Source organism: Streptopelia decaocto (genome assembly GCF_964273445.1).
Source record: "Streptopelia decaocto genome assembly, chromosome: 11".
Classification (NCBI taxonomy): Eukaryota; Metazoa; Chordata; class Aves; order Columbiformes; family Columbidae; genus Streptopelia; species Streptopelia decaocto.
In genome coordinates this window covers 21,234,479-21,258,921 of record NC_138666.1, presented here as the reverse complement: position 1 = coordinate 21,258,921, position 24,443 = coordinate 21,234,479, and the positions used below count along the sequence as shown (strand labels likewise).

General features: G+C 43.9%; 2 protein-coding genes across 2 annotated transcripts in view; both read left to right on the top strand.

The window, feature by feature from the left end:
* LPCAT2 (lysophosphatidylcholine acyltransferase 2) overlaps positions 1 to 4,183 on the top strand; it is a 30,215-nt gene extending 26,032 nt beyond the window's left edge. Inside the window, exons 12-14 of the mRNA XM_082063089.1 lie at positions 326 to 424; positions 2,155 to 2,296; positions 2,571 to 4,183. Coding sequence (XP_081919215.1) covers positions 326 to 424; positions 2,155 to 2,296; positions 2,571 to 2,824 — 495 coding nt within the window. The 3' untranslated portion in view covers positions 2,825 to 4,183. The remainder of the gene's footprint in view (positions 1 to 325; positions 425 to 2,154; positions 2,297 to 2,570) is intronic.
* An 18,004-nt stretch (positions 4,184 to 22,187) lies between these two features.
* Positions 22,188 to 24,443, top strand: part of LOC309444594 (sodium-dependent noradrenaline transporter-like) — a gene marked incomplete at its 5' end in the record, with an annotated part of 65,515 nt that continues 63,259 nt past the window's right edge. Inside the window, one exon of the mRNA XM_082062557.1 lies at positions 22,188 to 22,494. Coding sequence (XP_081918683.1) covers positions 22,188 to 22,494 — 307 coding nt within the window. The remainder of the gene's footprint in view (positions 22,495 to 24,443) is intronic.

The window sequence follows — 24,443 nt, the reverse complement described above, 5'->3', positions numbered from 1 at the left end:
CATGAATTCTTGCAGGTGCCTTAAATACATCTATTCCAATTCTTGTTAGAGACTTCTGAGAGGACATATGCTAAAGAACAACCTGTACGTTGTTTTAAATCTTGTTTGGTTGTTTATAATATAGAAATTGATACCCAAATTCTAGCTATTGAAAATATGCATATTTTTACTTCAGCCCTAGTACTACATATATTTAGTAAGCAGTTAGAAAAAAAACCTCTAGTGTTGTACACTGGCTTAGTGAATGTTGTGTAGTAGATTTATAGAACAGCTTTCAAAGTGATCTGCTATATTAACTCTACTGCCATACATATTTTGGTTACAGAATGGAGATGGCACCATTGACTTCAGAGAGTATGTAATTGGTTTGTCTATTCTTTGTAACCCAGCCAACACAGAAGAAACTATTCGGATGGCATTTAAGGTAAGTTCAATTTAGTGTAAATCTACAAACCTGACAAATCAAGACTGACTGTAAATCTGTTAGCTTTCAAATCATAAGTTTATAGCTTCAATCTGTTATGCAAACGTGAGTAATACTCTTAAACCAATTGACATTTAGTGTGTGAAGGGGAGGGAGAAAATTGCAGGCATCAGCTTCACAGAGAAGGGTTTCAAAAGCCATGTGAAGGCACTAATGAATATGTAACTTGGCAGGCTAACTCCAGAAATGATTCAGCAGCATTTGCGGTTTTTTTGCCTGAGGTTTTTCTCTGCTGTGATTCTTCAATGTCACAAGTCGACAATAGATGGAGCAACATCCTCTTGTGGGTCACTGTTGTTAACAAAGGGGAGAGGGGAATAAAAAAAAAATCAAGAAGGGCTATTTGGGACTGGCACATCCAAACTGGACTGCCCCAAGACCATCTCTTGGCTGTACTGTGGTGTCCTGGTGGTACAAGCAGGCGGGAGGCAGTAGCTCCTTTCAGATCTCGGGTACAAGCAGCTGGTATGTGACCAGGGTGCCCAGGTTGTGAATCCCTGAGTAGGAACATGCTTGAGTGACTTTTTTTTAGTAGATCTTTGACACAGATTCAGATACTTTACCAACTAATCTGTTCTTATGAACCATATTGAACAATATCTTGAGATCATGCTCATCTTCAACTGGATGCCTGTTAGTACCGATGCGTTCTCAGGAAGTACCAGAATTTTTATGGCAACCCATTATATCCACTGGCTGCTTAACAGATAAGCGCTACAGCTGTTTGAAGGGACTTTGACTGTTTCAGGGATATTTTATCACTACAGATTGTTCTATGTTTTAGACTATACTCTTCAGTATCTTAACAGTTGCACTGATTCTAGAGTTAGTAATTTGCTTTAATTCCCAGTTTCAGCAGGAAACAACTTGTTCAGCTGGTAAAAGCCTGTTTCAGTCTGAAATGGAACTATGGCTTTCCTTTTGCTACTTTTTATCTCTGCAACTGAACGTCCTTTCCCTCGCGCTGGGGAAGCCGCGCGTACCTGGGAAGTGCAGCCATCCACCTCTCCTATTTCCCCAGGGGCTGATTCACAGCAGGTGCTTTACTGTCACACTGCTGAGAAGGACAGGATGATCAGCGTACATCTACTGCCTGCGTGCCAGTTAATTCCTTGTTAATTGCAATAATTCCTTAGTGCGTGACAGATCACATGTACTAAAAATTAGGTATTTTACATCAGAGCATGAACTATGGCACGTCTAATTTGATGGCAGATGTACCATAATGAAAATGCAGACTAAAACCCAAGACGTTCCAGTATACAGTGGCTGAATCCAGCAGGCCCTTCACATAGCTCGTGGTGGTAATTAACATAAACCTTTGTTTATTTTTGTTTTTGTCAGTTTTGTCTGAGTTTTATTACTGCACTAATGCTATGAGGTTTGTTTGTTGTTGCAGGTTTACTACACTCTTTTCCTATTAGAGGATATATCCCAACCATAGCATGTACATTGCTTTGCTGAGTGTCTGCTTAGTCTTATTCCAGAGAAAATACAGGAAATCTTTTGCAAGAGAAAGTAGCTGAGATGCAGCCAGTCTCTTCAAATCCCAGGCACTGTTTGCAGATCGCCTCTTGAATACTAGAAACCTAACATGGGTGGCTGATGTGCACAGAAGGTTCATAGGCAAACTGATGCTGAGGTATTTCCACACATCATGTCTTTCCCAGCTCTTTGATGCGGACGAGGATGGCACTGTAACGGAAGAAGAGTTTGCTCATATCATTCAAGCGGCGCTGGGCGTGCCCGACCTTGATGTTTCTATGCTCTTTAAGGAAATAGATGCAGATGAAACTAAGAAGCTGTCCTATGGTAAGTTACATTCTTTCCAGTGAAGAGTACTAATAGTCATTTTGACAGTGAGCGTTTCCTACCTTTTTTCTCCCTGAAATGATCTGACGGTTCTCATACCCTGTTTCTGGGGAACACTGTTGAAGCATAGACATAGATAATTTGTGTGACTTGCCTGAGATGCTTCAGATGAAATGAACTGCAGATCAGCTTCAGGAAAAGGATCAGGCACTGAAATTTTCTTTTATTTTGTTGCTGCACTATAGTATCTGTATTTTTTTAATATATTTTTCAGATGAGTTCAAGAACTATGCGCTCACGCATCCAGTATATGCCAAGTTGTTTACTACATACCTGGAGCTACAGAGATACCACTCAGGTATGCTGGATGAAGATGGCATTGAGTCAAATGGCAGCCCAGTCAAAGACAGTCCAGTTACAAAGAGTGCCATCCCAGTCTCAGAAACAACACCGATTGCAAGAAATAAAGTCTGCCCTGAAGGCAATGGCGAGGATAACTCAAGTACATCTGACAAAAAAGATGACTGAGAAGAGTTAAAGAATCCAGCTCTTGAATTCTGCACGATTTTTTTCCTAGCTATTCATAAGCACAATTGATATAAAAAAGAGATGGAAGTTACAATTAAAAAAAAAAAAAGTTTCCTATCAGGAGGAGTTATTCCTGTTTGAGTGTAAGGGAAAAAACACTGTAACTATTCTGTCCTTGATGTCAGTATCCCAATACTGGGAATGTTGTTCATGTCTTCCAAGTTCATACTTCCACAAAAGTAACAGATGTGCTAAGAGGAGCAAGAGGCTCTGCAGTCACATCTCAGAAAGGAGACTGAGGAGTCCGCTTGTGAAAAACAAGAGGAATTTTTGGTGCTGCTCAATTCCTCTACATCCCAAACAGCTCTTAAGGGAGAAAAAAACCCCAGGGGTTTAATTTACAATATCCCTTAGCCTTCCTCAAGTTTCTGAGAGACACAAATGAGTTAGAAGAAGCTGAGAGTTGAAGCTGGTGTTTTCTTTTAACTGCCCTTAGATTTCCCTTAACTACTTGTGAACTATAAAGACTAAGCTTTTGAACAAGACATGCTGATGCTGTTAAGAGAAACAGCTTTAGGCTTAAAGGCTAGTTAAAGATGGAAATGGCTGCACTTCTAACAACAAAACTCTAATTGGAATTCCAACATGCAACTCACATTCTACAGGAAATTTCATACAGTAAGAACCAAGAATTAATGAACTATTTGAAAATAAACAGAATGTTGTTTACAGTAACAACTGTTCAGGATCACATTAGGAGGACTATTTCAAACAAGCATATTTTTATTCTAGTAATTATCAACAGAGGAATGTGACCTTGCTCTGCAAAACTTAGAAGGCAAATATGCTGTCAAGCCATAGTTCTAGCAGTTAGTATCTACTCTGAAGTTGTCTCCTGGAAACCATTTTGCGTTATGTGTCGTTACTCAATATGTTCTTAGAATCTGATTCAAAGCCAAGCTCTTTCTAGTCGATGATTTGAGTATGTTCTGCCTCTGTACCCTCTAGTGCACTGCAAAGTGGGCCTTTACCTTTTTCCGTCCTTCATCTGAATGCACTTTATATAGTATTTTAAATATATAAATATTTACGCAAGTAACTTGTCAATAAAAAATGGGAAGGGGTGAAATGACAGGATATTTTCAACTTAAAACTAAGATGAGCAAAGTCTAGAATGTCTGGTACCAAAGGTAACCAATTTTCAGTGGGTTTCTTACGTGAAATGGTAACCTCTGCCTCTTAAGTTATTGCTTGTGTTGTCTGTTTGCAAGTTCATTACCATGTTTAATCTTTCTGTGTTTATACTTGTGCCTATGCTGATGTTTCACACGTTTAAAATAAATCTATATTTTTAACAGACTTCACATGAACAGCTAAGTCTTTTTAGTACAGTGGGCAGGGTACTCTGGCTGCCTTAAGGGGCTGGGGGGATTTCCAGGAAATGGTGCTGATGATGTCTTACCTGTTAAACACAACGCTACCTGCAGCTGGCGTTTCTAGTTCTGAGTGTGATGGCACTTTTCCTTATGGTAAGAGTAGAAAAGTAGGACAGGACTCCCTCTTCCAAAGAGTTACTTGTGCTGACTAACTCAGCAAGAGGGCATACAACACAACCAAGATTCATAGGTATGTGGACAGATGCCAGCATCTTCTGACAGAAAACAAAGCATTGCTATTTACAGGTAAATTGAGTGACGTCAACCACAGCTGAGAAGTAATGGCTTTGTGTAACATGAACATTAGGAGAGCATTTTCTTTCACTTTAGAGAAGGAGAAGGAGGAGCTACCCTAATCTGGCTGTACAGTTCGCTGGAATACATATTAGTTCCTCGGCAGGATGCTTTTGCCCAGCATGTTAACCAAAGTCCTCAGCTTTTCAACCAGCAGTAACCTTTTCAAAGACAATTTCTATTCCAACCAGTAAGAAAACTATAGGTGGTTGAACATGACAATCACTTCAAGTCCTCGGAATGCCAAGGGTGCCTCACTCGTGGTCCTGTTGAATCCAGCCACATTCAACAACTGCAGCACTGTGCTGCCCAACAGTGCAGCATATTCAGGACTAGTGATTTTATAAAAACCTGCAAGTCATGCAAGCGCTGTGTAATTAAAGCTAAAGATATTGTGTATATAAATCTACATACTCCAATAGTTTAAAGAGCAAAGGCCACAAAGAGAGGGGTTTGGTATATAGCAGTGATTCAACTATGCTCTGAAAAGAAATCCGCTAAGTGTTAGAGACACTAACTCAATATACACACATCTGCTTGATGTGCGGGAAGGGAATACATTAATTTCTAGGCATCATTGTGCCTCAGGGAGCCTTTAAAAGGACCAAACTAAAAGCAGCCTGCAATAAACAGGCATCACATTAAGTAGCAGAGCAGGAACTAAACAGAAGGAGAAGGTTAAAAATACTAAACAGAAAATGGTTCTCAATCGGGCATTGAGGGATGACACCTTTCTGCCTGAGACTCCCTGAGGTGCGAGTTCTCAGTTCAATGGGATGCTTAAGGATCATTTTGAGTCGTGCATGGTAGAGCTAGAAAGGTATATTGGGTCCCATGTCACCATAGGAAACATCGTCTATTTAACTGGTACTCCTCTGTCAAGCTGTAATACGGATTTTATGATAAATCCTTCGCATATACCAAAATAAGACACTGTAAAGCACATAGAAACTGCAGCAATCTTAACTGTACAAGGGTAAGAATCAGATGCAGACAAGTCTGTTAAAAGAGGGAAACAACTAATTCTCAAGAACAGAGGCCCGTGAGCTGCTGTTTTTCATGTTTTCTGGTAAGTTTGCACATACACTGTGAATAAATCTCATTCACATTTTTTAAAAGCTAAACTCCTGTTTCTGAACACATGAAAGGCCACAGCAGGTCACCTAGGAAAGTTGACCTTCCGTGTTCACCCTGGAACAAGGAAGATATGAATATGGTAAGTCCTGATCAGTTTGTTGAAGGAAGGTCGCCGCTGTACAGCAGGGGCCCCTTTCTGAGGGAAAGGTCTGCTGCTCCAAGTTACAACTGCATTTGTACTTCCTTCACTCTGTCAGTGGCACTGCCTAAATAAAAGCAGAAATAGATATAACATATCCAGATTTCATGTCAGATCATGCTGCTATGAGACCTGGTTCTAAACTGCCAAAACCACATAGTTCTGGCTGGTTGTTGTCCACCAGTAGAACTATGAGGAACAGTAACGCTTCCAGAAACATCTGAAAACTGATCTCCTATTTCCACAGCCCACTGCTGTGTAGCGTCAGTCACAGGTACCACACTCGCCTACACCAGAAAAAGCAATGCGCCAAATCATATTCCCACAACATTCCTGTAAGCGTTAAGTGCTCTCCCTTGTCAGTTTGCTCCATAACGTGGGGACAGGGAACATTCAGCAATTCCCAAACAGTTTGCAAGGGAAATTTTGCAAGAGGACTGTGTGCCCTGCCTGTTCAGCCCCTAATGACCGCTCACAGGACCACTGCACAGGGGAACGGCTGCTCGGCCACATCTGCCCCCAGCCCAGCAACTCCCATCCGACACACAGTGTTCTTTGGGTACCGCAGATCTGGTAAGATGGTTTTTTCCTGTGGCAGTCGGCACACCAAGGAAAGCCCTGTTCCTGGGTAATTCTTCAGGGGCGATGCCAGTGTAAATAAGCACACCATTCTGCCTGAGCAGGCGTCTAGTGGTGGTTGCATAGGTGCCAAGACCTACTCAGAATGTATGGATGCGGAAAATCAGGGCCTGAAGCTCAGAAACTAAATGTAAAAGTCTGTCATTCCATATATAAACACACCCACATTCTTTGGACAGTCTGCCTGTGCACTGTTTGGCCACAGTCTCCAGTGAGGATTTCAGGCTGAGAATTACACGGCTCTCACTTTGAGAATGCCACAGGAAAAAATTTAAGATTGATTTTTAAGAAAGGTTTGGGAGGTTTGTAACTACAAGTGATCATATAGTCTGTATGGTTTGCTAGGAAGGCTGGACTCCAACCAGTGTCCTTTGGCTCTCACTTTCCCTCTCAGTTATGCATCCCTTGGAGCAGCATACCTGTGCAGGCACCAGCATCACAAGTTGCATTCCACCATGATTAAAGTTAAGAAATTGTAAGATTAAAACAAAAATTGGGTGGCATTCAGGGGGCACATGCTGTAGTCAGATACCTACTTTTACTGGCCTGCAGTAAGAGCAAACTTGTCAAAGGTTGCAAGGGATTTTAATGACATTTAATTAATTTATTTCAAATCTTTACTCAAGGAAATAACATTTATCAGATTGACTAGCAGCAGGGAGACGTTTGTCAGCAGTGCTTAAGTTGGCAGACTTTCTGTTACTATACATAGCCAGAGAGGCAGAAAGTAAACACCTTATAGGATTAGCAGCTATGTTCATAGCTGAGATGAAATTTGGACATTTCATTAGTATAAGATTGATTCTGACATTTCATAAAGCCAAAATGCAAACAAAAAAATGTGTCTGATATAAATACGGTATGCGGCACTTACCCAGATAAAGTTCAAGAAGCGCGGCAGGTTTTAGTGCCGCGACAAAGGAAATAGAGAAGGGTCATTTAAGGACCCAACTCTGCTAAGCACTGAAGTGTATGCTTAATCTGCTGGGCATCAATCAGATACTGGGTCCTTACTAAAAGCACGCAATAATACTAGTAATTAGAGACACATGACAATATTATAATAGGAAATACTTCATTACCTTCACTAGGCACTACCTACTGCTGTCTTTTTGTAAGCCCCCTTTTGTAAGCCCCACAACAGGCTGAAAGTAAATATATGCCCTTCCTCTAGTCTCACATCATGATTGTTCTACATTTTCATGCTATTACACATTTTCATGTGCTAAAAGGAAATAATATTAAACTTTCTTCGTCAGTTTTTATTAAACTATCTAGAAAACATTCTGTTGAAAATCTTATTTTGCATGTTAAAATGAGATTTACATGCGGCTCATCTTTGAAGCTTCACCTTCATGCTGGTTGCTTTGTTCTAAACTGGGCATAGGTAAAAGCGAGCAAGTTTCCCTGGTTTCTAGAAGTCTCCCTGAGCGTGTTATCTCTTGATAACGGCTGCATGAGACTCAGTTTAGCAGTGTAACAGTACTACAACAGGAATGATCCAAACCAGTTACGGGTTTTTTACAGGAGACTGGAGATCTGTATTTTCTAGGAATCACTAGCAAAATTGAGGCATTTTGAGAATGTTACTTAGCTCATGTCTCATTGTGGATTCGTTATTAGCAAGAATACCCAACAGTGAGAATTCATTAGATTAAACCTGTTGTTAAAGGCCTGCGCCACGGATGACTGCCCAGTCTTGCCATACAGTCTAGTCCATTGCTTAACGATTTCTACTGGTAGAACCTGGACACTTCTGCTGCTGGAGTCACCGCACTCAAGGAGAACCAATTCATTTCTACTTATCTGCAGGGTAACTACTTATATCTGTACGTACATGTACCGAGAGCTTATCATCATGCCTGTTTCACTCTTGCATCTCCCAGCCCGCCTTTCTTAAGCCAAAAAGCAAAACCTCCTCCGTTCTTTCCTCATGGGTTGCACTTACTGGGCTTGTGTTTATTTTCATGTAAGCTCTCTGAAGGCAGCGTTTCAGCTCCGGTCCTACCACTCCCAGTAGATTAGAAGGCTTGTATAGTTCGCAGTCAATATTCCTGCATACAAATCCAGCATAAGGCTTGGTTTTTCTGGAACAACACGGTATTGCCCACTCACATAGAGCTGTCGCTGATCTGTAAGCCCTAGATCCCCTTCTAAAGAACTGCTCCTTAACCAGCTTTCCCCTTTCTCTCTTCCTATAACTGCTCATTCCAACCTACTGCAGTGTCTTAGCTTTATCTTTGCTGAGTTTAAAAGTCCAGTTTATCGAGAACATTTTGATCAGTTTATTGTTAAAAAGAGCTTTCTTCTTCTAAAAAAATAAAGTACTTCCCCTTTGTTAAGGACGTTATCTTTGTAAAACTTCACTAAGCATCTGACAGTGCACTAGGAGCAAAGCACTACAAATTAGAGACACATGATGAAAGCTCAGAAGCTGATTGTTCAAAAAGAATAATTTCCTTTTCAAAGGTAAACATCAGCCTTGCAGACAAAGATAAGGCCAAGTGCACAATTAGATACCGAAGTCTGTGCTTCTGCTCACATCTCCTGATATCAAAGATTGCAGGAAAATTCAAAATGTTTTCTTAAAATGTAAAGAAGAAATGAACAGGAAAAAGTGTAGCAGACTCGAAGGAGTCACAGCAGAACTGCCAGCAGGTTTTAGGAAAGCTGTTTTCCCCGCTGCCGGAAGCCTTTGAAATGGGAGATAACCAGCCATGAACTACAGCAGCCATTCAAAGCAGAAATCATTTAAAATGTTTAGATTCCGTATGCTGGTCTTTTGAATGAAAACATGCCAACCTCCATAATGCTATCCAATCACATGTCTTTGACAGCCTGCCTCTTGTAAGCAGAAAAGTGTATTGTCAATATACACTGGGGAGAGCGAAACAGCAGCATTTTCACCTATGCAGTTTGAATGCAGGTTTGAATTATTATTAACTCAAAGCTACACTAAATGTAAAACAACCTCTGAAATAAGGAGCAGGAGCCATCCTTTCTACTTTTTCTATTGACAATTTTAAAGGCAAATGCCTATGCTTTATACAGAGGAAACTTCTCTTTTAGTAGAAAAGATACTCTGTGGACCAAAGAGAACCAGCCCTTCATACGGTGACAAGTAACAGGAGACACCTTTGACAAAACTCTCCAGTATAATTCATTTTATTACAATGGATTTCACAGCTCTCACAGAAGAAACAACTAGCAAAGCATTGTATAAAGCACAGATGATGAGTGTCTGGCTTTCCTGGATATTTCCCCGTTTGTAAATACACAAGGCAAAAGGAAAGCTTGCCACAATTACACAGGAGGGTACCAGCACAGCAGAGAGGGAAATACAAGGGTTCTGACCCCTCATTCACTGAATTACTCCTGGGTGCTCATGGTGTCCCAAACCTCATAATCAAATTTGAGATTCTTTGCTTTAACATTGCCACTGATTATTTTTTTTTCCAGACGCGAGATGGCGAACTCAACATCAGATCACAAAAAAGCACAGATTAAACAGATTTGATCATTTATGGCAAGATGGTGCATTTAGACTTTTCCAGCATCTTTTTCCCTGTATTTGTACTTCTTATCTGCAGCAATCTTTGACTTGCTTGCTGTCAACTAGGTATTTCCAGTGGTATCAAGCCTGATTCCTTCCACCATGATTTGGTGCATGCTGAGGCGCAAAGGAAGGAGAACTCAGGTCCCCATACAGTGACACAGTGACACAGACAACTCTGCCCTGCTCAGCACTGCTCAGTTCTGACCTTCTGCTGGAGTCGGTCAGTCTCAATTTACTCTTCTTCCAGTCTAATGTGAACAATTTCACAGTAGACAAAAGCCCCCTCCCCTTCACCTAATCTCGTATTATTGTCCCAAGTGGAGTCCATCTAGCTTACATCAAAGAACTGGGCTCGTCAAGCCATTGTTTTATAAGTCTGCTAATATTTTTCCTGTCCATAATACAGAAGACAGTGCTGATGGAAATATGTCAACAGGAAAACAAACAGGCAGCATTTGACATGCTATTAGTCTAAGTCTGGGTGGATGAATAAATCATAGATCAAATATTCATAAGGGGGAAAACACTGTTTATTTCCACTGGATTCATTACGCACACATCTCCCATACAGCACAGTGACAAACACAGTCCACAGAGAGGATGTCACAATGTACCAAGAAAGGACTGTTGATGCGACAAGGACAATGTCCTCCCTCCTTAGAATGTGCCTCAGTCCCTTGGGAAGATACCACACCGGTCGTGTAAAATGAGAGGGCACTTAATGAATAGTCTTAATTGAGCACACTCAGCCCTGGCTTACACCACAGACTTTCTTCTGCAGCTTTAGCCGGATCGCTGCTGCTTTACAGTTGCAATCGGGTGCTGTGTCCTCTGCTCCCTGACTGCAGAAAAATATTTACAAAAATTCTAAACCATATCAAAAAGAGAGGGAGAACAAACTGCTAACCTAAACTGCAGGAAATATTAATGCTTTTCCAGGCAATATTAATTCTAAAATCACGGTAACTTTTGTTGCATAACTCTTTCAATGAATATCTGGCAACTAGCAATCTGAATTTCAGCTGTTTCTACAGAATATAATAAACAGAACTTAGTTCTTTCAGTTGCTGAAACACTTCACAAACGGGTGCGCGTTCCTCTCAGATGTAGTGAGTGCTCAGTCTTAAGCCGCAAAATCATTTAGATCATATTGCTTCTCCTTTACCTTCACCCGCTCCATTTCTGTCTATTCTCTGTACAGAACACTAAACACTCGAAGTAACACAGACACATTTGCATTTCAAATAACTACACTTACTAACTGGAAGCAAAGAGATTGTATCGTCTCAATAAAAAGAACTGTATTTAAATTGCATCTGTACATCACAGTAGTATGTGAGAAGCAAAAAAATCAAGAAATCAAGAAATGCAGCAACAGCTCTGCTGAATGTCAAACAAGTGGAAGTGCCCTCCTACCCCCTCCTCGGGTCCCACCGCATAAGCGGCTGGGAGGAGCAGAGCCGCTGAGGCTTTCCCAGGGACAACTGACACGAGGTCTCCTCGCTCCGGGAACAGGTCTCCCTCATTTGTTTTAAAAACCATTAAACAATCCTGAAACTCAACTGCATCCCTCTAGAGACACATTAAGGGTGATTTTTTTTACATATTACAGGCAAATGCTCACCATTAAAGGCCAAACATGTGGGGTTTTCCTAATAAACTCCAAATTAAGTCATACATGGTGTATGTTACGGAGGTCACTCCCTCGCTGCAGTTCGGTGAAGGATGCATTCCCAACAGGAGACAACGCGGTAGATTTTAACAAATTCAGCAGACTTCAAGGGGGATTAAAAGCACGGCTGCTTCGTTCCCGCAAAAGGAACCAATTAAAGATCCAGTGCTAAAAGGAATTTTGAAAGTATTGCTCTTGAATGAAGCAATGTTTGAAGAAGGAAGTGAATTTGTTTATGAAACACATTGTTGGCTTTGCTGAGTTTTACCACCACAGTTTTCCTCTAAGAGGAAATACATTATTAAACAAGAAGGCAGAAAGCCTCTGTCAATCCCAGTGATGCAGCCTAACGTTAATTTCAGCAATGACAGGGTAAAGCTCCTACCAGGGTCGTATTTGGTATTTTTAATTATAAAGCCTCCAGAGCTGCCAGGTTCCAATTTACATCCAAATTCCTCCAAAGAGGTTAGGACTTTGACTGGAGTCTATTACATATTCGTATCTGTTTGGGGTTTTTCGGTGGTTTGGGTTGGTTGGTTGGTTTTTCTTGTTTGTTTTTGGTTTGTTTGGGGTTTTTTGTGGTTGGTTTGTTTATTTTTGTAGGTTTTTAGTTGTTTGCTTGGGTTTTTTTTTCTGTTTGTTTTAAAAACAACTTGGATTCTTTAGGGCTTGGACTGGCCTTATATTAGACATGTCACAGACCATATTGTAACTGGGTCCCAGATCCCACCAAAATACAAGTAATAATTTATTCAGCACAGCAATCGGACCTTTCAATGTACATTTCTGGAAGCTGAATTATCAGGTATATCTGTCAAGAAACAGGCCCCAGAAAACAGCTCCTACAAACTGTATACCAGAATCGGATAATTACATTGTATGATAATGAACTAGCACAGTTAAGGAAGCATCAATACTGCCTTAGTGGTTCCTAAAAGTAAAAAAACTGAATTAGTGTGCCATCAGAGCTGTGTTATTGTACCACAGGAGCACAGCACGACGCTTCCAGCGCTGCTGTTCCCGGCCTCCTACTCGTTCCAGTAAGGCCGTGTCCTGCTGCTGCCCCCGCAGCTCTGACCCGCTTTCTGCTTCTCCCCAGAGGGGCTACAGAGACCCGAGAGCAGGGACTGGAACCATGTTTCACTGAGATCAGCTCAGAAGAGAGAAAAAGGAATGAGGGTAAGAAATTAACAAAGAAACAACCAATTCTTCAAATCTACATCTAACTTCAAAATCAGCATTTTCATTCCACTTCCTTTCACATCAGAGATTCTTGTCTGCTCAGGACAAGAAGCTATCAGGCAAAATTTGGTATTGGCTTTAGGAAATCCACATGGAATTAGTAGGCGAGGAAAGTTTCAGTTCCTGAAGTGGCAAAGCCGGCAGATCCCGGTGCGCGCAGAGGCCGGCGGGCAGGGCACACGGGGCGCCGCGCTCCGCCGCCGGCTCTGCCGATCGCTTGTGCCAATGGCCAAATCTTAACTGAAACGCTACCTTGACATTTCCTAAACTCTGATTGCTTGACTTTGCAGCCAGGACTGGCTTTTAACATTGACATTCACCAGTCTCAAATATATGCTTTAAATCAGCATATTTGCTGCATCATGAAGGAAGTTTGTCTCTTTACTTTCAAAGCAGGTGTGTTTAATTTCTGCAGGTACCCACTGAGATCTAGACTATTCAGAGGCCTCCAGTTATTTGCCAGGAGTACGAGAACAGGCACGGAAGCCAAAATCCGCTTTCCCCTGAACCGCCTCCCCGGGGTTCGGGGCTCAGCAGAGCGGACACCCCGCTGCTGTGCGCCCCCCGCGGGGCCGGCAGGTGGCGCTGTACGGCAAGGCAGGCGCGCGGGGAGCGCCCGGCCCCCGGGGACCCTACCGCACCCCACTGGCACCCGCTGCTGCAGCCCCCGGGGACCCTACCGCACCCCACTGGCACCCGCTGCTGCAGCCCCCGGGGACCCTACCGCACCCCACTGGCACCCGCTGCTGCAGCCCCCGGGGACCCTACCGCACCCCACTGGCACCCGCTGCTGCAGCCCCCGGGGACCCTACCGCACCCCACTGGCACCCGCTGCTGCAGCCCCCGGGGACCCTACCGCACCCCACTGGCAGCCGTTGCTGCAGCCCATTGCCAGCGCAATGCTGCAGCCCGGCCTGCCCGGGGTGCTCCCCGGCACGCCCCGCCGCCCGGCAGGGCACCCCCCGCCCGAAGGGCACGGCCGCCCAGGCAGCGCAGCCCCAGCGCTGCCGTTTTCCTCTCCAGACGCGTCCCCGGGAACCCCGAGCCGGCCAAACGCCGCCCCATCCCGGCCGCTGGATCCGCTCTGCGGGACACACGGCAGCAGAACTCGCTGCTGCCCCTGCCCAGTATGTGCCTCTCTCAGCTCCAGTGGCCATGGAAGCACACGCTCACTCTTAAGTGCACTCAAAGCAATTATGCAAGTGCTTTTCCATACCTTTTCATTCTTTGCAAAACAAAGTTAATGTCTATGAAGCCATTTCTGCCTAGTCTGAAAATGCAGAAAAGGCATCAGAAGTTAAGAGAGTAACCACGGGGAAACCCTGTCTTCTACTACTCATCTACATGAAATACATACACGAGTTTACGTGAAGTTGCTGTCACTGTGTAAATTTTGTCCACGCACACACGCTGCACTCCTGAAACATCAACTGCTCTGTGTAACGTGGTTGTCACAGCGCAGCCTTCCCTGGCACTGACAGGTACGTGTGTGTGTGAGGCAGTGAGGACTGTGGTCACTTATGGTTCTCAGTGACAAATTATTTTAGCTGCACAAATGAACATAGAGATGGTTAATTATGATTTTTTTCCTCAGCAAATGTGTCTCTTCTGCAAGGATGTGCAGTTTGATATTCTCTCCTCCGCTCTTCCCCAACACTCCCCATCGCTCCTGCCGATGTGGAAACTCATAGCCCATGTACTTATGGAGCTCAAGTGTCCACAGTCCCTACCACATTTAGGACCTAAAAGTTAACTTCTTTTACCTAGACTTGTTTTTTCCCAGCTCCACCTTCCTTCAATTCAGCTTCTTGCTTCTAACCTTTCAGCTTATCAGCATTGATTTATTTAATACAAAGTAGCGAGGTTACCTTAGATCAATTATACCTTTTTTTCTGTGCAATTTCCAATGCTTAATACATCTGTTACTGCTCAGCCGCAGGGACAACTTGTCCAGCTGGATCCTAAATTATTTCAGTCCTTAATTCAATTGTATTTTTGCCACAGCCCAGCCAATGAGCATAATTCTTTTATGGCTAAGAAGCCTCTTTAGAAATAATCCAATAGCCCATATTAAAATATAGGTCATTGTAAAAACTGCCAAGTGCCTGACTTGTCATAACTTTGAAGACGGGCTGAATCTCCTCCAGCATTGCTGATTCTTTCCGTGCTCGGAGGCTTAATTTTAAAACAATCAGCTCAACAAAAACCAATTTACTTTTAACTGTCCAAACTAGTCAATGTTAGCTGGGAAGCTAATTTGCTACTTGGTGCTGCACTCGGATAAATGCTACAACTGAGGGCAGCTGGAGGTTTCCAAGTACGAAAACAGTTCACAACTTCAAATATTTACACAGACTTGTTGCTGTAGAACTGCAAAGGCTTTGGACAGTAAAATAAGTCAAACTCATTCAAACCTGTACATGAGGTGACCACATGAAAACACCTTTAAGACAAATGTGTAAACTTACCTAAGGCAAAACATCCACAAAAGTTCTTAAACTTTGACAATACATTATTTTTGGCTCTTCAACTAATACCCGTGATGGGACTTGGATCCATTTGAATGTTTATCTTTTTACAGATTCACTTGGTTTTTAAAAGAAATAAAGAACTGGTCTTGTTCAGTGTTTTGCAGGAGACTACCTTCAATTAGCTACTGTTTTTTTTCCTCCTTCTGTCTTAAAGACATGGAATTACAATATCGAAACCTTAGGGAAATCAGTTGCCTTAGGACCACTGACAGACACGGTGGTCCTTTCTCTCCAGCTACCAGCAACAGAAAGCTAATTGCTTCTAGACAGACAACGTGGATCTGACTTTTTTCTGTGCTTATGCACATTCAGCGTCCAGCACAACGGAACTCTGATTTAGATACAACTGCACTGTAAGCCTTGGGCAACAGTAGTGTGGCCTGCTCCTCGTGTGACTTCCCTTATGGAAAGGACAATGGTTTTGAGTTACATTTGTTTACGAGTACTCTTAGAAAAGCCAAAAATGACAATCAGAATTTAGATAACTGAGGCTTCCACATCTCCTCTCCAGATCTGTGCATACCATTCTCACTGGCCACAAAGGGAGCTCTGTTTCTATACCAAAAGAAACAATTTGGTCTCAAATGTTAATATAAAGCCTAGCAGAAAACACCAACAGTGAAAAATATTGATGTTCTCACTATCTGGGTTTCCGTGTAATCAGTGAAATCAAGCTGCTTTACATTTGGAAGAAGAATCAGCCCTATTGTGTCTTCAGATATAGGTGATGAGGCTACATAAAGATCAGCTTTGAATATGCTCAATAATCAGTGTAGTACACAGTAAACTTAAGATCAGAAGCCCATGTGTTAAGGTGCCTATTTCTAATTAAGCAAGATATCAGTGCTCATTCTCAGTCTTTTTTTACAGCCTGCACAACTGGACATGTTTTACTTGCTGCACAAGCAGGGAGATCAGCAAGAGACTGGCACCAAGAGAAAGGACAGGTCCTCTCAGCAAGCAAGGACAGATTGCTTCGGGTTTTTTGTTTAGACTTTTCAACAGGAGGAAAATAATATCCAGCACCTTGCCATCAGCAGTGCAGTAAAAAAATCGTATCTTAGAATCATCTGAAATTCAGTGAGTTTTCATGTCTTGTATTTTGGGTCATCCCTCAGTCTAGCTTTGGACATTTGGTGCCTTGTTCAGGGTCTGCAGAAAACAGAAATGATGACATATCTTACAAAAGCCTTGATTTATGGAGATGCATATAATCCTATGACCACACGGAGTTCCCAAGTTAAAACACTTTCCACTAATTCTACCCATAGGCACATCAGCACAGAAGACTGCTACATGGAAAAGGAGCTTCCCAGAGGAAGCCAGAATACGCTGGTACTTTGTTCTGATAACTGCCTTTTATAAAAGCAAGGAAAATGTGGTAGATATTAATCTATCACGACTTCACAAAAGCAGTTGCTACAATGACACTTGTAATTGTTAGTCTGAGCAGAGGAGATGGAGATAAATAGAATTGTTAAGACAGGAAAGTAACTGACTAAAGAGGATATAACACTATGTTGTGCTAGAAGGATAATTACAGGCTTGGAGTGAGATTACCTATCCTGAATGATCTGTTATTGGGAATTAGTTTATTAAATATCTGTGCTAATAATATGCACCCAAAGCTTTGTGTTTGCTAATGAAATTTAGAGATTATGAAGTTGGCAGGCAATACGAAATCAGTGAAGAATGGGACTCACACAGGAAAAGAAAAGGAATCCTAGAGTAACAGAAATAGGATGGAAGGGAACAGAAAACATGTTAAATCTGGTCTTTAAGGGTTGGAGAAACAAAAATTCGTTCCATAAACTACAGATCACCATCTGGAAATCACAGAGCAGAAAGACTCGGGTGTTTATAACCTGTCTGTGGACAAACATTTAATACAGGTGTGGAAAAGGCAAGCGAGATCGCCTTCGCATTTAAGTCTTGGTTCTTAATCCTAGGAATTATTATTGTTTCACTAAATATTGTTAAGACTTCATCTGAAATCTATGCCATTTTTGTTCAGGAAATGTTTATTTCAGCTAAAGACAAAGATTACATGCACATATGACATGATGAACCACGAGGATGGATGACAGTAGGCCCAAGCGTTCAGGTTCTCTGACTGTACCAAGTAGGGACCAGGTCAGCGTGTGCCCTTGGTCCATTCTGGACCCTGCACCCGGATTCTCTCCCCCACAGGCCGGGGGGAGGGGGACAGGGTGTACCTCACGCACAGCAGGATTACATTGGGATTGCTCACAGTTTCACGCTCCTTACACCCAGCTTTGCAATTTGCTCTCGTACAAGTACCTCTGAGGTAGAATAAAGCTGATGTTAAATAGCTAGTAATTCAAAACAGATAGCGAGAAAGAATATTGTTGAAGCTGAAACTTCACCATTTCTGGTGTGAAATGTTCCAAAGTATATTTATAATCTTTAAAATATAATAAGTGCTAGTAAGCTAGGAAGAGGCCAAAGTGAGGTAAAGAGGGTGTGCCTATAGAGAGGGAGCATTATTGAAATGATGGATTAACCTCCTAGACTTCCACACCGTCCTCTCTCCACACACACACAAATATTTTATATATGACGAAACAATAAAGATGCCAGAGGATAGCTTGCTTGGGTAACACAGATGGTTCTCTTGAAGAAGGTCACCTGATACCAGGGGTAGCAGATTCCGGGTAAAATGAGCTTGGGAGACATGTATTTGTGACATCTCAAGCAACTTAGTAAGAAAGATACAAATGCTATTATCATAAGAAACAGGGAGATACCTCGTCTTCCCCTACGACTTGGCGTTCTTGAATAAATGGAAGAGCTAAACATTTGGAGTGCTTTTCTAATATTTATTCTCAGTCTGAAGACAGTTTGTAGCATGACAGACAATGACTGTCAAAATGCAGGGCTGGACCAACCTCAACGGGCCCTCCCCGTGAAAGAGACGCATTTATTTGGCTCTAGGAAAGAGATACTATGACAACAGCCTGCTAACAACACACCACCAAGCTTTAAATACTAAAGAAACACTACTTTTGGAACAGCAGTATGATTTCAGAGATACTATGAAGCAAAACTGCCCAACCCACTTGTATTGGTCCAGGAGGCTGGAGGTGATGTACCTGCTGTCATCCAAAGGTGTCTGATACAGTCTGCAGCATGGTGTCCTTTACCTGCTAACCTAGAAAGAAGGGCAACCCCGCCACTGCCGTGTTCCTGTCACTGGGAAATTGTTTTAACATTGATTCAGTCAGAAGGCTGCTCTCTACTTTGTTCCTAGTTCCTACAGCAACTGGCTATTCCTTGAGCTTCTTTTATCATGGAATAACCAAACCTAACTTCATTCAGTTTATGTATTTCATTTGAAAAATGTTTAGTCTTTCAGTGCCGGTGAGCCTCAAGGCCGGAATGAGCTTGGAGTTTCTGTGGATGTACCAGGATAGGAAATTAAATAGCTGGCGTGTATATCCCCTACCCCTTTCCATTATTTTCATTATATATTGGATTATAATAAAAACTCGGTGTCCTGGGTCTTCAAGTCCAAATCCCAGCTCTCACAAGCAACTTTGGCATACAAGCCTGCTTGTAAAACAATATCCTAAAACCCAGGCCTTTAGTTCCCACTGTATTCACTGCTTTGATAGTTAGAACTCATTTATCAGCTAAGTTTATCATTATTCTTCTGGTCCTTTGGTTTAAATGGTGCTGGTGGTGTGTTTTTTTCTCAGTGACAGTTACCTCAATTTATTTATAAAGCAATCATATCCCCTCTGAGTCACTGTTTTGTTTGGCTTAACTGCCAAGTTCTTTCCTCAAGCGTATCAGGCATAACACGAAGGAAGACTCTTTCAGACACACCAACTGTAAACGAGTTCCAACATATCTAAATGCTGTTTGACACAGCCCTTTTCAAAGGCTGGCTCACAGGAGGACAGCAGCCAGCTCCTGTAGTTCGGTGGTATCAGTGGCAGAGGGCTGTGCTGCTGAAGGCGGAGAATTCAAACCCTGCTGCCAACAAGCACAGTACGTCTTCACGCCAGCCGCAAGTGGAGATCTGGAAGCACACACTAAACTGTTATTCATTGGGGTGTTTTTTTCTTCATAGACACCAACACATGAGAGTGACAATCCCAGTTTACTGTTACAGCATACAGTATATTCTCCTATACCTTGCAAAGAGGATGACAGACAAGAATTTGAATAATTGATGACTAACCTAGCAACACCTGAGTATTTCCTAAAGTAAATTATAGCCTGTTTCCCAGTCAACAGTGGAATATCACTAACAGCCTGCCATCTTGCCTGGCTCCATTGAGCTTTCTAAATACAATATTCCCTTTTCTGACTTCAACTCTACCCGCTGTCAGGCTCTATTAGGCATAACAAGATCCAGACAGAGTCAAGATTAAGCAACTTTTTTATAAAATCCAATTGAGGACTTTCTTACCTTGAGGGTGCAGCAGAGATTACATTAACCAGATTGTGCACACTTTCCATGCAAGAACTAAAGGCACATATATATATATGCATGGTGACTTAATTCTCTTAGGAAATAAGTGGGGGCTTTCTAGATTCCTCCCACCATAGACATCATGACCAGGCTCAGCTAATTGAGACCTTGTAGGGAAAAGGGCGTTCCTTAGCAAGGCCTTATTGTTCCAGAAGCAATATGGGAGTGCTGTTGTCTAGCGTAGGAAGTCTGTGCAGATTATTAAGGCAGTAATAGTCACGTGGAGAGAGAAGAACCAGGTTTAAAAAGCTCCTTACTGGCTATGCTACAGCTTTAGCTCCCAGAGAGACTGCAGTCCCAGAGTGGTGGAAGCAAGAAGGAGGAATCCCCCTTCAGTCATCTTCCCCCTCCCCACAGGTACCAGGGAATGGGACAGAGACATCCCCAGTGCTACCTGGTGAGTCTGCAGGGCTCTGCAGCTGGGAGCAGGGGCTCCTCATGCCCAGAACAGAGCTTGTCCTTTATTTGCTATGGGAGAGCGGGCGTGCAGGCTCCCTGAAGCGCAGGGGAGCGGGGGCACTGCACGTTTGTATTTGATGCATTTGGTGGCTGGGACTGATGGGTGGTACGAAGAGGGGACAGCAGTGTAGCTGTGCACGAGTGTAAAATCATGCGTTGTTCTGCATGAGAGAACAGTGAGTGTTCACAGGGCACTACGGAATGACTGTGCACAGGGGAAGTACTTGCAGCATGTATGGCATGAGGTGTCAAAAAGAATAGAGAAAATGCGTTTATGAGGTATATCTGGAGAAGATGAGGGCAGGAAGCCACAGAGTAACTGAAAGACAACTTATGAGCTGCATCTTCTAAGCATGCAATTGCTCTGAAACAGCATAGCCACTGCTCAAACAGTTCACCCAGACGAGGGCTTTAGGATCTATTAATAAGTCACGACTTGGATCTTAGAGCTTGAACCAAGAGCTCTCTGTGAAGGCAGAAAATCTACAAATTGTCAATAGCTGTCTTACTAGTATCTTTGTAGCCTGTGGCCTAAAGAGAGCAGGAGAAGATGCCGATATGCAAGCTTTAACTCTGGTTGGAACTCTTTTTCACATTCCAAGTTTGCAGAGGAACCTGGTATTCCTTGCCAACTCTGACTAGCACCCCTTCATATATTACAATTTTAATACTGTATTATCGGCCTTAGCAGAGCAAATAAGAACAATAGGCTGTAACACCACTGAGAATCCTCTGCAATCTGACTTATTCGCACTGATGCCAGGCAAAAGGGAAGCTATTTAACATTGGGGAGGGGGAGCAAGTGTCGGCTTTTTGTGCTGAAATTTTACTCCCTGAACAGATGCTGAACTTGCAGTTACTGTTCACAGCTGTAACAGGGAGAGCCCCTGAAAACCCCCTTCTGCAGCTGTATTTACCAACTTCTGGCACCAACCACTGTTGTTCTGCCAGCTAATTCTTTCCTCATTTTACACATAAAAGACCCAAGTCCCATCGGAAATGGCAGCAAATTGTCAATGTCCCGCAAATACTTCAACCTAACAACTGAATCCTACGAGCCCCACAATTTCCAGGAAAGAAAAAAACCAGGCATCCATCAGTCCTGGTGTAGCAGTATTAGTGGTGTCCAGCTCTATCATTCAACCTGCACCCCACCAGGTTCTGGTGTCAAAAGCCAAATTCTACTATTTAACTAAAGCCACAGTATCAGACAGAGGAAAGCTGTCTCTGTAATGCAGATCGGCCAGGAAAGAAGCGAAGCAGCCAATCCAAACTAGCTCTACCTGTTACTTGCTAACGGCACTGTCAGGTTGCTTGACCGGCGGTGCGCACTGTGCCTGGCGGGAAGGAGCAGCTCCGAGCGGCCCGCAGCCTGCGGCAGGACATCCCTACCTGTCCAAGGTAGAGCTGCCGCTGGGGGACAAGGTGCGGGGCCGGACAGTGCGGGGCTCCGGCCGGCTCACGGCTCGGGAGGCTCCAGCTCGGTGTCCGCCGCCCCAGGTGCGCCCGCGCCCGGCTGCCGGCCGCTCCCCCGCAGAGGAAGGGCGCGGGAAGCCCCGCTCCCCGGGGCACCCCGGCGGGCGCCGCGGTCCCCCCTCTCCCGCCTCATTTGCATGGCTCTTATTACGGCCGTGCCTCGCTCCTGCCGCGCTGACACCGGCGGGCTGGAGCGCGGAGTCGCCTCCAGCGGGAAGTGCACTTCCGTTATCCGCGCTCCCCGCCTCGCCCGCTCCCCCTCCTCAGCTCGCTCTCTCTGGATGTTCAAGGCGAGGATGAACAAACAGATCCAGCCCGACCGCAAAGTGTCGGTGGTGGCCCCCTTGCCGGAGCGCCCGGGGCCGCCGCCCCCGAAGAAGGACGTGGAGCTGATCCTGGTGAAGGAGCACAACGGGGTGCAGTACACCAGCAGCAGCCTCCTGCCCGCCGCCCCCGCGCCGCGCTACGGCGCCCAGGACAGGGAGACCTGGGGCAAGAAGATCGACTTTCTCCTCTCCGTCATCGGCTTCGCCGTGGACCTGGCCAACGTCTGGCGATTTCCCTACCTCTGCTACAAAAATGGAGGGGGTAAGAGCAGCGCTTGCGAGGTCTTTCTTCCCCGGTCCCGAACCCCCAAGCCGCTCCGCCGCAGGGGCGGCATCCCCTCTTTCTTCCCGGAGTTTCAGGGGGAAAGCCAAGCGCCGGGGCTTCCCCCGCCGTGCTGCGGAGCGGCTCAGGCTGGCGGCGGCACTGCCCGGCACTGCCCGCTTCGCCAGCCCGCACCGCGGGCACCGCCGGGCCCCGGGAGCGCTTCGGTCCGGGTCGCCGCTCCCCGCCCTGCCGCGCAAATCCGCCACGGTGAAGATTGCTCGCACAGCCCTCGGAGTTTAACTTAGTTTTGAGCACAGGCGTATCTGCCTTTTGCTGTCACTTGAGCCTGTTTAACAGGTTGGGGTTTTTTTTTTCGTTCGCAAAAAATAGCATCAAGAGGGCTAAAGAAAAATAAGCCAAACACACTTGAGCAGAAAAACGGCATCTAAAAAGTTAGCGCCGGACCCCAGTGAAAGGTTTCTTGGGGGCAGTTTTAACGTAGGATCTGGATTTCTGCCCTCCGTTCTGCAGTTTGGGGCGTCTTCCACCCCACCAAGTAAAAGTAGGAGACTTGTTACAAACAAAACCTTACCTCCTGCACAGTTTGGCTATGACAGCAACCACAACAACAAAAAAGGACATTCAATAATTACAGTTAGCTCAGATTGTCTGGCACATTCTCAGTAAGACCTTAACTCCATCATCCCCTTTCATCTCCCTGAAATACGCTGTGTTGCCAGCGATGACTCCACACTGTGATGGAGTAGCACCATCTGCAAGGCGGGCAGGTGCCTGGGGTGCTTTCAAATCACACCTAGGAAGAACAGACCCTGCCTAGCAGATGGAGGACTGTGTGTTTGAACGGTGAAGGATACAGATAGAAGAACTGCTAGAGAGAAAGCACGCTCTGTAAGATAGTTATGTATGTCATGATAACGTGGCTGCCTGGTGATAAAGGCTAATGGTTCACACTTGTAGCGTAAAATACTTGCTTTCTGTCAAAAGAGGAATGCAGAATGGGAAAATCCCTATCAATTAATATGGAATTACACCCGGCCTTGGAACTTAATAGGCCACCAGGCTGATACTGAAACACTTGGTCTTGTTTAGTACCTCCAAAACTTCGGGAGGCAGCCAGAAAATGTCTCTGCTCACCAACCAGACAGGGGAGATAGTAGTTAATACTGAAAAATTGCTCCCATCCTTATTTCTTTATGCCCAGAAACAGTTCTAGCAATTCACTCTGCAGCAGCACAATGCATCATGAACCCCACAGGCTTCCACGGTGTCAGGTGCAGGTGTAGCAGCATCCACACCGCTCAGTACATACGCACCATTGCCAGATCTCCAGGTCACCTGGCAAATTTTAGGGAAAGAGATATATTCCCTAAGGTGACGGCTAGAGTGCATGAACTCTTTTCAATCATATTTTGGGTGACTTCATTTCCTAACCTGCTTCCTTTATTATTTGCTGCTAGCTCAAGCACAGGAGGTAGCAGTCTGCAACTCTCATTTTGTTTAGTCTCTATGTGTAACCTTTTGTTAGTTCAGCTACAGAAACCTGGGTTTTCATTAGCATCTTGTAATTCAAATACTTGCAAACTGAAGTGGAGAGAGAGCTAACTACTTCACAGCTAAAACAGGCGCCCTTTCAGTCAAAAGTTTGCACCAATTCTTACATGCTATTGAAGTGAAATCAGACCTTTACAAGGAAAGGTGGGGAGGCCCTGTGCCATCAAAGTCTATAGGATGACTGAGATCTGCTTACGGATACATAGATTATAAAACATTCATTTACTCTGCTTTTCAAAAGAAAACAAACTGCAGTATGAAGCATCTCAATCAAAACCTAGGATGTCATTCCCAAACACATACCCAATATCACAACATCCTTTACTGGCACTTAAGTCTTATTTTACCATAGAATGAAAGATGGGATAATCCCA